Below are 13,303 nucleotides of genomic sequence, written 5' to 3' on the forward strand. Positions count from 1 at the left end.
TTATGGACTACAAAGATCAAAACTAGGGCACTTTTTCAAATCACAATATCCTTGAAATAAAAGGCATAGGAATCATTTCTTCAAGCAGAATATTCATGGTAGTGTACTGTTTTGATGCCTTTGGGTAATTTCCAAGATGCTCTCCTACTCTGTTGATGAAAGTACATAACATACATATGATGACAATATTGCTTCTCTATACATTCATGCCATGTATATAACACAGTATGGTCAAAACACACAGCATTCCATACTGACGTTGAGCCTGTGATTACTTTGTGATTGGTTGTGCATCACGCGGAGGGCGCATGACACTTGTGAGGCCTCGTCTTTTAACCTTACACACATAAAAGCAAACTTCAAAGTTGGTATAACATATGGCTGGTAAAGTCTACTGTGACAGAATGCAAAGTAAATCTTGCACTCTATGACATCAGAGACAGTTCGGAAGATGGGGCATATCATGAGAGCAAAACTGTCTCCCCGAATGGTATGAACAGGAAATTACATTTCTGTCTTTTGTTTACATGATTTCCTCTACACCGCCTTGGCAAGGTATTGTCAAAAATATAAGAAAAACGGCCTCATCTACACACATCCACCCTCCAGTTGCTATGCTTGTTGCACAGAGACCAGGACCAACCATCCGTAGCTCAGTCCTACAGAATATTCTGTGTTTTGCTGTATCCACTCCATACATAAGCACAGTACATTATTTAATGAACTAGTTAAACCAGCAACAAAAGTTGCCAAGCAGAAATTGCAAAATGAGAGTTTTAAAGAAAAATAGGACTGCTAACTTTCTACAATCATTATGAAAACAAATACGACTCTACTAACTCGTTGTATATGAGTACTTCACTCTCTTTTATCATACCTTGAGAAAGAAGTCTGCATTGTAAGTCATACCGGCCTCAAGACATGAAATTCAGACCTAGTTTCAATCCTCTTACTCCTCTCTGAAGTCAGCCACATCTATGGTTGTGGGAGGTACCACCGCCACAGACCATGTTTTCTGCCCATCACACCGTTTTCTTTTCTTTCTTCTTTTTCTAAGGGACTTAAGCTTAACACACCTCAACAGCTCGTATAAGTAGACTTAAATTACATAAAACTGTGAAAGCTACGAAACAAGCAATGAAAAGGCGAATCCGAACTCGAAATGGGGTGGAAAACTGCGCTTGGCCGCAGAGTTGCTCAAGTATAATAAGGTACCAGATCGATGTTGTTTTGAAGACAGAGGTCTGTTGCGAGCTGGAGGTGAACTGCTATGTAGCTGTTGACATAGATCTTACATGTAGAAAGCAGAAGTTATGATAACACAGAGAGGCTGTGGATATCGCGTTATCAGGTGTGGGAGATGAAAATGTACTTCAGATATATTTCTTTTTATGGATATCTTTAGTGGAACTTATTGAAAATGGCTTCCTCTACATAAATACATGTAGTGAACACTAATTCCACAGTTACCATTACTCTCTCCATAGTCAGAAATGTCCAAAAATTAGTATCTACTTTTCTTTTAGACGGAATGACTATGAAGATGAAACTAACAGGATCCAAACACATGTGAAAGTGAAAACTGTTTATTCTGACCCATCATAACCGTCTCAAACACTCATGGCAAAATGAATATTTTTTCCATCTTTTTTCGTCACTCTATCGTTAGTCTTGTTTTCCTGTCACAGGCCAGCTGGTGATGATGAACAAGTAACGTGTTACAGGGATAACCAGCCCTTTGTAACACCCACCCGTAGATCACATGACGCAGGAAAACTACTGACGAGAGAGACGTTTATCTGATGTGAAACAAGTTACGTGAGTCTCCCTTTAGTGATTACAAAAAGCATATTAATGTACTTCATCACAAGTGATGGTGATTAGGATGTTTCCACTTATTGTTATATACAAACTAAAAACATACATATTTATTTACAAACTGCAAACATACACTTTAATTTACAAACTTCAAAGAAGTAGAAAGACTGTAAGATATGCGTAAACAATGAGCTTAAAGTAAGCAGTTCCGTCTCGGACTAATTTCTTTACTTCGTTTCATATAAAAAAAAAAGATAAATAAATAGTTCCTATACATAATGATCAATCCAACATCGTCGTCGAGGTATTTTTGGTGACACGCAAGACTTGGTTCTAAAGATCCAGTGAAGGAGTGTGACACGGATGGCATTCCAGTGTATATATATATATATATATATATATATATATATATATATATATATGTGTGTGTGTGTGTGTGTGTGTGTGTGTGTGTGTGTGTGTGTGTGTGTGTGTGATAAAAGCGTATCATTACTATTTGTATGTTATAAGGGGACTTTTAAACTTCTGTGGCTCCATCTTTTGACCTTGTATAAATGTACCACGTCTCTACCTCTACGTGTGCATTCACACGCACATGGACAGCCCCGAAAGAGGGTGAATACCTGGGTTGGGTGTGGGCCGAATGCCATGGGCAGTAACGTTAACCACTACACCACGGAGGACCGTGTGTGTGTGTATGAATCTGTTTGTATGTGCGTAGTGTATCATTTCTCTCTGTGAATGTGGGGGGGAAAAAAGAACACCATCCTTGGGTCACACTCTACTCCTAGGGTCACACTCCACACCCTGGGTCGCACTCCCTCAGCGTCGTGCGTCGAGCTACCCCTGGTCATCATCTACTTCCGGAGGTTGTCCTCGGGAATCCTGCCGAACTCGGAGTTGACGAGGTCGTACAGGGTGGCGGCCTGGTCGCAGGGGAAGGCGTCCACGGAATCCGTGCAGGTGAGGGACTCCTGATTGAAGACCGTCTGGTTCGGGCAGAAGAAGGAGAAGTGCTCCACGGATGTCGTCTGCTCAGGAGAGGAGGGGGAAAAAAGTTATTTTCTTATATATTTCTGACTGAAAACATTATCCCATCATCGTGTATTGTACAGTTTAATAATGGAAATCAATATGACTCTTGATATGATGACTAAAGTTTTAGATGAAGCAGAGAATATGAACAACATTAAGAAGACTTTATACGTTTTTGTCTCATTAGATCTTAATATCAGCTTCTGAGGATTCGTGGAACACCTGATGATGGAGGAAAAAAAAAAAAAAAAAACGTTGCCGACCATCGTCGAACACCTTACCTCGCCCAGGTCGTCGACCAGAGGGAGACAGACGTGGAAGATCTGGCAATTGTTTGTCATGTCGGCGTAGTAGCCGTACTGGCGGTTGTCGCAGGAGAAGTCCTGCACGGGTTGCCCCACGATCTCTTCGTAGCCAGAGGAAAACACGTAGGCCATCCGGGCGGCGGCCACGGCCAGGAGAGCAGACAGCACGATAATGACCTTCATGATGGTGGCGAAGGTTGTTGAGGGGCGGTGATGTGGGTGTAGCAGTGCTGGGACTGCAAACACAGGGACAAGATCAGAGCATCTGGGCGAGGAGGGAGGAGGATCACATGCACCACGGTAGTAGTACACTTAATATTATCATTGGTACCTCCATGAGGTACCACAGATCTAGAGGTGTCAAAAGTCAAGCATAAGGTACCGAAGATCTACAGAAGTGTCAAAGGTCAAGCATGAGGTACCGTAAATCTAGAGGTGTCAAAAGGTCAAGCGCGAGGTACCGTAGATCTATAGAAGGGTCAAAGGTCAAGCATGAGGTACCGTAAATCTAGAGAAGTGTCAAATGACAAGCATGAACATAATACCCACAACCTGTCTCTACACATTTTTAACAGTGATAAATATCAGACATAATGTCACACTCAGAAAAACCTCACCTCCGACGTTAATGAAGAGGCTGGTTATGAAATTGCCTTCACCTGGATAGTGTGGCAAAACCCCCATACACTCAAAGGACAACGCTCTCACGGGGTCACACCGCTCGCAGGGGAAAACCCAAGTACTGGAGAGGGAGGCGACCATACCACCACCGTCCTCTGTTTGCCCCAGTCCCCGACCCTCGTCTGAAGGGAATTCGCCTTTGTTCGATCCGTGCCTCTCACTATTCCTCCTGTTTTCTCCCAACGTCAATGGTATTAAACACATGTCTAGTTAGGATGCAGACAGGCAGATAACCGCGGCTGAGCTAGCAACGCTTTCATTACCTATTTTTCATATGGACTCCCTCTACTGTGAGGAGAGGTCCTGCCCATCTTTCCATCTCCTTACCCATCGAACACCAACGTCCTCCTCCCTTAGCGAAGGTCATTCTCGCAGTCTACCCAAGATTCACCAGCCTTACTCTTTGTCCTTCAGAAGAACCTGCTGCCCACTGCTTATATCTTCCAAGAACCGAAACCCTGCGGCCGCCAATATATCGGTCGACACTCCATGATTTGTATCGCCACCCCCACGGTCGCAACACAGTAGGGCTCACAGTCTAATGAGAATTTATGGGGTGTTGTAGTACACTCGTCGCCGATCGTGGAGATCGACCATTTACCCCCTGATGTTACGCCGCGAACATAACCACACCTTAATGGAGGATAAACCAAGAGAGGACCGGCCTCTTAACATCCACAGGATAACATAAAAAGAATTCTTATGATTTCTGAACAAGGAGAGGGTGTCCGCCCCCGTGATGGCGGCGAGAAATAATGATAGCATCTCCTTCATCCTGCCTACTCCCCTTCCTAATCAACATTACGTGCGTCCTCTCAACCTTCCCTCCCACACTCCATCTCTACAGCCCTCCTCATCGACCACGTGGCCGGGCTGACCGTCCCTGCTTAACCACTGGGGCACCAGCAGGTCCTGGTGGCTTCTGTACCGTGGCAATGATGGTTATTGTGGTGCTGAAGACGAATGCTTAACGCGGCGATGGTGTTAACGGGAAGCAACCTTGGTCTTAAATGTTCATATCCTCTCCCCTCGCCACATGACTAATACCTCCTCACCTCCCCAGCGGCCACCACAATATCTCCCAGTCTCCCGAGCAATACCTAGGCTGGGCAGTTCGCTTCCCATTTACCTTATGGTAATGTTTCACCGCATGCGGCGCCGGAGAGGTATGTCCATATAACGCCTTCCTGAACACGACAGTAAGACCTGGCGTAAACTTTCACACAGGTAACGGGGACCGCTAGAGAACAGCACAGCTTAACAAAGAGCCGTACGTCCGTACTCCAGGGTTGAAGTACTTGAAGCAACTGCTTTATGAGGTAGTAACATACACCTTATAATGATTTTTAAGCAACAGGCATCTAAATGGAACGGTAGTTGATAAGTGTAAACTATCTTCTCTTTAAATACATGAAAATGTAAAACATTTTCAAAGACAAATTAGAAAAGAATGTCTAATATATATATATATATATATATATATATATATATATATATATATATATATATATATATATATATATATATATATATATAACATATATACAAAACCTGGAAATTAAATCATTCATAAAACTTCAGACAGGTAAACAAAAATACATAGTGAAAACAGCAATACGAACATGGGGAATAAGACACTACGAGCCTTACACGACCGCTGGAGTGCTGAACGTAACATGATGGGAGAAATTCCCCGCCAGGGAACCGATCGTCCTTGACCCCCGGGGGTTGAACAGAGGAATTTCCTATTTTGTCCTGAGACAGCGGGGGAGACACAAAGGTCAGAGTGGCCGGCCGGCTGGGAAGATGGTCAGGGAATGGGGAGAAATATTTCCCTCGCAGACGACGCCCGCAGGCAGAGGGAAACTGGGATAACCATTACCTGTGTTGAAGTCGCCACACACATAGACCCTGTCTGTGGCCTACAACTGAGCAGATACTGGTTGTGGGACTATGTATGTAGCTTAGAGAGAGAGAGAGAGAGAGAGAGAGAGAGAGAGAGAGAGAGAGAGAGAGAGAGAGAGAGAGAGAGAGAGAGAGAGAGAGAGCCATTTTATCACGACTAAGTGTGGCTGTATAACGGGGGAGAAGCGTCGTTGCAAGGCTGGTCCCGACCTGCGCATCCTCCCATCAGAGGTACAAGAAGTTCCAGAAGACTCAAGTGGCCTGAGGCCGACACGGCCAAACAGTCTGGCCGGGAAACTAACAAGGTATGAGTCATGCCGGGGAGTCCCAGACACCATCCCGGCCCGAGCCTTGCTCGCCTGACCAACCACACGAGGAGAAAAAAAAAAATTTGATTTAACTCTTAAGAAAAAATTCTGGTAAAATTGGCTCTGAATATTCTGAAAGATATATATTAGGAGTAATAACTACTTTTTGTATATATTGCTTATCTTTAAAACAGGGATGAAAACTGCCAAAAACATGAGGTGTGAGCATAAGTAAAGAGATATCTAAACAACTTTGCAACCCCCCATGACCTAAACTCATGTCTCTTAATTTCGCGTATGTCTCGATCTTTGTGCAGTTGCTGAAACCCGTGCGATGAAGTCATGCACTGTCGAGGTGGGTGTGCCTTCGTCACCTGAATACTTCTTATGACCTCTAGACTATAATCCAGCGTATGACCACAGTGTACATCGTAGACTATAATCCAGCGTATGACCACAGTGTACATCGTAGACTATAATCCAGCGTATGACCACAGTGTACATCGTAGATTATAATCCAGTGTATGACCACAGTGTACATCGTAGACTATAATCCAGTGTATGACCACAGTGTACATCGTAGACTATAATCCAGCGTATGACCACAGTGTACATCGTAGACTATAATCCAGTGTATGACTGCTTTGTCTACCGTGATAAAGTATCAAATTTTGAGAGAATGGCAAAACGCACAATTGTCTGAGTGCTGGAAGAAATAATTCAGTGCGTACGCTATTTTCTCGCTGTTAGTCATAGCCTTCCTATTCATTTTCTCGTTCTTGCATCATGATTATCCGTGGGAAGACACTGCTCGCGAATTACTGGCCTTCGACGTACGATCAGTAGCACTGTTGATTAATACTCGGGCCGCTAGGTTACAAATATATATATATATATATATATATATATATATATATATATATATATATATATATATATATATATATATGTGTGTGTGTGTGTGTGTGTGTGTGTGTGTGTGTGTGTGTGTGTGTGTGTGTGTGTGTGTGAGAGAGAGAGAGAGAGAGAGAGAGAGAGAGAGAGAGAGAGAGAGAGTCGAAATGTTTTCACAACCCTTAAAAAATCAGTCATTGCACTCGTAAGGACCACTGACCTCGTAACTATACCTCTCACTTTTAGCACTTCTGTGGTAAAGTATTGAGACAACAAAAAAAAAAAGAATATATATATATATATATATATATATATATATATATATATATATATATATATATATATATATATATATATATATATTTATATATATATTATCCACACGAGGTAGGTGTGTCTTGTTGTGTCACTCACCAGTAGGACGGCAGACGGGCGCTTGGCGCGGTGTGGGCACAAGGCGTGCCCGTGCCCCACCTTTATACTCAAGCCAAGGGCTGTACCCCGGTGCGCGCATGCGTCAAGACCCACGCAGGCCTCCGTTTTTTGTTAACGTCCTTTTATTAGCCACGACTACGAGAACGTCTTTTCTTTCGTTCTCATGATGCAAAGTTCTCTCACTCATCCTCTCCCTCTCTCCCTCACATAAGCATCCAATCTCTCCATCACGCACATAAAACTGCACATGGTAGTGAAAGGCCAGTATGTCGGAAAAAAAGAAAAAGCAACAACAATGAATTAGTTCCATGGAAACGTTAATCTGATGATGAGAATAATCGGCTTTATACTGATTCTAACAGGCTTATAAACACGGATTTTTTACCTGAAGGAAAATCAAAGTCTGCTAAAAAATAATAATAATAATAATGATAAAATAAGTATAAAATAATACTGATAATGTATATATATATATATATATATATATATATATATATATATATATATATATATATATATATATATATATATGCTCTGTTTGTAAGCTCATGGACGCGGACGAGTGTTTTTCATTCGTCGAGAATCACAATATTTGCTTACATCAGTATATCCTAGTTAGTCTGGGTTTCATCAGTCCTCTGGGTTTCGTACAGATTCGAAATGTCTTTCATTACAACATGGAATTCGTCCTAACACGTCTGTGTTCCCTGTAGTTCTTATAACAGTCCAACTGGGGGACCTCCTTGGTTACATCTTACAACCGTCCACAGGCAGAGGAAGCCTTACCCTCTGACAGACTGTCAATAGGTCAAGTCAGTCAGTATTTGCCAACAATTACCCCGAGTTCCCAAATCAACTCAGCAATCCCCACCATTCTCGAACGGTTCATTACTTGGAACGAGTCGAAGCACTGCTACACCTGGATTATATAACGTATAGAGTCATTCACGAATTACAGTAGTTGAAAGCAGTACCAAATATAACTTTGAAGAAGAGGCTTCAAAAATGCTTCGTTACACGTCCATGATTTACACAATCTCCTGTTCTTTTTACGTATAAAGCCCACAGGTACTTCTCCTGATCTGTCTGCCTCCCAGCTCTTACCACCTTAGTTTCCAGGTATCTCATCTTCTTCCAAGCAGCCACGAGAGGGCCCTACTGGTCTATTCCTCTTTGTCTTCCTTTGTATTCTTTGTATGTCCCTCTTCCTTCACAAGCCCTGGGCGTCCTGCATTCCTCGCCCACTTACCTTCCCCGCCTGATGTGACCTCGAAAGTGGGTTCCCGTCACCTTGTACAAGACACGACCCCTCTGGAGGCCCGTGTGTGATCATAGTACATCCGCTTCTTTAGGACGGAACGCAGACCTCGAAAAGACGCCGATTTACACAATATGCATAGTTTTACTTGTTGTCAATCTACCTTCGTTTAAGCGGATGGTTTTGATCTAACGAATAACTTACCTCACTACTCATCTATTCCTTACCTATCCCTCTTTTGACATATGTTTTATTTTCTATGCACATTACCTTCAATTAATACTTCAGCAATATAGCTCTTAAACAGATATCATTCTGAAATATCTCACCTGTTATTGGTAAAGCATTACGAATACCTTTACTTAATCAAGCACTGCCAGATGATAGCCTTAACGTACAAAATGGTACGGCTGGTCTCGCTGAGTTTCCTTTTTACTCTTTTACTTTTTATTTGGCTGGTTGGGGAGGAGGAGAAGGAATCAGTTAGAAGGGCAACGTGAAGCAGAGAAGAGAGTCGTCGATCACAGAGCTTTATGAAGCAGGTCTACAGACACACACGACGGAAGGAAAGCGAAACACCACGTGGTTTCCTCCCGTACAAGGACTGAGGTGTGTGTGACCATGAGCACACTCGCTACAGCAGAGTTAGTGACGAGTGTGATCAGGATGTAACATATTATAGCGTCATGCTTTCACCAATCTCTTGCATGGGAAATTGACGAGAAACTGAGTGGAAAAGGTAACGTATATCATTTACATATCAAAAACGATAGGGTTAATGAAGGATGTACATGTCACAGTGAAATTATCGCAAACTATACGATAATTGCTCCCACAGATACAACAAGCCCTCATCCCCCTACACCCACATCGACTCCATCCATATACAACACACTTCAAACACGTCCTACACACACACACACACACACACACACACACACACACACACACACACACACACACACACCATACACTACAATTGACACACAAACCCCATTCCATAAACCTCTCTGTATATTTAAAGTTTCGTACAATTTTCACCAAAAATTCCACTGCTTTCCTGTAAGGTCAAGGGTTAATAACATGAAGATGACAGACAGCACACACCAGCTGTTGTGGGCGTCGAGCTGCGCCTAAGTACCTTATGCCGCTGGATACAAGAAAATAAAGACACCTAATGACCCTCTCTATTCCGCTATACCTGGAGAGACTATTTTCATTTGTCACATAACAGATGGTAACGTGATTCGTTAAGGATAGAAATCTGAAGAATGATGGGAAGATAAACATTTATCATCCTAAACTAAGAGTTTGAACGACTGTGTACAAAGCAGATATACTGTAATGGTTATACCACATGATAATCACCTTACATCCTAAAGGAACGATGTGTTTCGTTATACAAAGGGGAACATTTCTAGGCTTGAATCTGGGACAGCTGAACAAATTTTCACAATCGAATTTTCCATGACATTCAACAACGACTGATGATGAATGAATAACAGGAATTTCTCTTTCTTGTCTGTGGTTTCTGTTCATTTCATTACTACGTGAGAGAAGTAGAAGGGGTTTCCTGTATTCTGACATTCTTGAAATAGTAGTAATAATGGAGTAGATCTGATTTTGATAAAATGGATTCGGGAAGTGGGATAAGTCGAGCGTGGAAAGGACGTCAGCTTTACGTTGAGTCTAAGGTTATAATGAGTGTGAAGCTTCAAGTTTAGTCATACGTGTGAAGACTTAAATCTAAGCGTAACTGTTAGGATAGAAACTTTGATTATTCCTGTAATTTTGATGGGTTTGTCCAAGTCCAGTCGTAAATATGAAACTTTTGAGTCGCACGTCTGAAACTTTGTGTTCACTGGTAAGTATGAAACATGAACTTTAGTGGTAAGTTTTTCCCTCTTATATGTTATGAATATATATATATATATATATATATATATATATATATATATATATATATATATATATATATATATATATATATATATATATATATATAAAGAAAGAAAAAGCCCTGTGGCTCATGATGAATGGTACACGTGAGAGAGACTTACAGCCCGGTACGGGGACACGGACGGTTACGGACACGGACATTCACGGACGATGACTGAAGATTGCCTTTACACGGACCCTGACCCTCCCTGGTGAGCGACGCCAGACTCCTGCTATCATGAGAGACTTGGTATGCTTATCACACGTATCTGTTCAAGTCTAGTGCCGCATGATGCAAAGTAGTTGGTGCATGCTTGGGACAAAGAAGGAAATGAAAGTCGGAGATGCCACGAAAGCACATGGTGAAGACGTGCAAAAAGGAGAATAATACCAGTACTGATCTTTCTACGGAAAGCCGTGAAAACAGTTCTTCTTTATCTGTTTCTCCGGATAGGAGGCTGTGCTCTTTGCACAAATTGCAGCAGGAAGGAGGAGGAGAATGTTGCAGAAGTGAAATGTTACATCTCTGATGGAGAAAGATAAGATCATATGGACGCAAGCATCCTTGAGAGATACGCTTTAGTAAATCTGAAAGGACATACATGCAACACGCAGACAAGCGAGGATGAACATACATGGATGAATACATACTCACACAACTAACGTAAGCCCACATACAGTCGATTAATCTTCCTCATAAGGAAAATATATGTATGCTCTGGCCAGGCCAGTGTATACTGGAATGTACCATAACGTAACGACAAGAGAGGTGTGACATTATAAAGAGAACGAGTCTATGGCTGGCGACACTAGCTACGGAGCTGGAGGTCGGATCCTGAGAACTTTCAACCAAACGGAGTTCGGACGGTATGAAAGGAACAGAGGGAATATATATATATGCCGAAAACACAAAACTATGCGGTAGACAGAGATCCGCAGAGAAAGTCATCTGCATAGTGTTATGGAGAGAGGAAATTCATTTAAGACGAGGCAGATTAATTTCACTATGTACATTCCCAAGGAAGGACTACAGTGAAGTACGAGGTATTCTCTTGAGTACATTTATCATATAAGTCAGTCTAAATCTTTCTGTCTCGATTCATGTCTTTTAAATATATGGTACTAAGATTTTTCATTGTTAAAAGATAATGTAAATATTAAGATACAGATGTAGTAAAGATATTGAAGATCAAATACCTCACACTGGGAAAGAAAGGAAGTCAATACTTCTGGTGTTAACTGGTCTCATCCAGGCCACAAGGGGCGTAGGTGACAATAACTCAAAACAATGTCTTGCGCCGCCAACCAGGAACTCACAGGCAAATGAACTGTACTGGTGAAACGTGAGGTCAACGGTGCTTAACCTCGTATCTGAAAGGCAAGTAGAGAGGGTCAGCCAGGAGGTCATACTCCACACGGCTTCGAGAGGGAGATGTCGACCTCTCTCACTCCCTCCCTCCATACCTACAGAGAGAAACTCCTGACACAGTTGTTGCCATTCTAAAGCATGACCAAACCGGCATTAATCGTAGACGAACATGTACAAACATCAACTTGCTTGAAAATCCTCAAACATATTCTACGCGTCTCTGGGCGTTCGTGACGGTTGGCGTTGTGGGCTCTTCAGTTACCCGGGAGATGAACACTTTGACTGAATGCGCTACCTGAAGCTACATCATATGTTCAGGAGAGCATATCATCCCCCTGTAATCTCACAGAGTATGAGGAGCAGCAGTTGATGATGGACTGAAGGGTGACAAATACTCCACAGGATCCCACATCAAGGAAACATGACCCACCAGAAACACAAACACGGCAAACAACATCCATCCCCGACGCCCAACAGCGCCATCCAGTGTGTCAGGGTTCCCCCATCATCACAACATAGCAACGACGCATCACGTATTCTCATTAGCGACTCGTATGCCAGTTTCGTCTTGTTAATATGAGGCGTTAGTTAAGCTGCCAGTGCGCGGGAAAAACAACTCTTTATAGGTAATGGGCCATCGGTGTAACCAGAGGTGCAAATGAGACAGAGAAAGAATGCAGGAATACTGGCATGCATACGGAATGAAGACATTTTTTTTCCTGAGTTTACATTAGTCGTATTTGCATACAAGATTATATAATGTGTTTTCAATATATGGTAAGCGAGAAAATGCAGTCTAAAGCACCTCTGTTCTACGTTAGTTGTCCCCATGAGGACGAAGTAAGACCCTCTGAGTGTGATGGCCTGGCCTCTGACCCACTAGCTCCTAAGGGGTCAAGTGAAGACCAGGTCAACACACCTACAGGACCGAAACTCTTCGTGTTGAGGAGGTTAAGAGAGGACTTCCTAGGGTGGGTCACGTAAAGGACCAAACGATCGCAATTCTTTTTCTTCTTTCAAAAGAAAAACTTTCTTCCTGGGCATATTTCCACATGAATTTCAAAGAGCAAGAAACATGGATCACGACTGTAGGTAGGGAAAGGGGAGGAGGAAGCCATCTCTGTTTTTCCTCACTTCCTTAAACAGTCCAGGAACTGAGGGAGGAATTATGACGCTCTCTCTCTCTCTCTCTCTCTCTCTCTCTCTCTCTCTCTCTCTCTCTCTCTCTCTCTCTCTATCTATCTATCTATCTATCTATCTATCTATATATCTATCTATCTATCTGTCTCCGTAAGAAGTTGCTTCTTAAACGCGAAAGCTACCAAGGGGAACATTCACCACGTCCTAGCAAGTCTTC

General features: G+C 42.4%; 1 protein-coding gene across 1 annotated transcript; it reads right to left on the reverse strand.

Annotated features, from left to right (window-relative positions):
* Positions 1–1,570: 1,570 nt before the first annotated feature.
* On the reverse strand, positions 1,571–7,427 carry LOC139767102 (U-scoloptoxin(01)-Cw1a-like). Its single transcript, XM_071696087.1, has 3 exons — positions 7,361–7,427; positions 3,135–3,394; positions 1,571–2,849 (listed from the first exon to the last, which is right to left on the reverse strand). Exons 2-3 carry the CDS (start codon positions 3,339–3,341, stop codon positions 2,676–2,678), a joined length of 381 nt encoding a protein of 126 aa, XP_071552188.1. The 5' UTR covers positions 3,342–3,394; positions 7,361–7,427; the 3' UTR covers positions 1,571–2,675.
* Between the last annotated feature and the right edge of the window lie 5,876 nt (positions 7,428–13,303).

The sequence above is a fragment of the Panulirus ornatus genome, chromosome 59 (genome assembly GCF_036320965.1).
Source record: "Panulirus ornatus isolate Po-2019 chromosome 59, ASM3632096v1, whole genome shotgun sequence".
NCBI lineage: Eukaryota > Metazoa > Arthropoda > Malacostraca > Decapoda > Palinuridae > Panulirus > Panulirus ornatus.

Coding starts and splice junctions, on each gene's coding strand:
- LOC139767102 (XM_071696087.1), bottom strand. CDS start 3,341: ATGAAGGTCATTATCGTGCTGTCTGCTCTCCTGGCCGTGGCCGCCGCC. Junction 2,850..3,134: donor TGGTCGACGACCTGGGCGAG/GTAAGGTGTTCG, acceptor TCTCCTGAGCAG/ACGACATCCGTGGAGCACTT.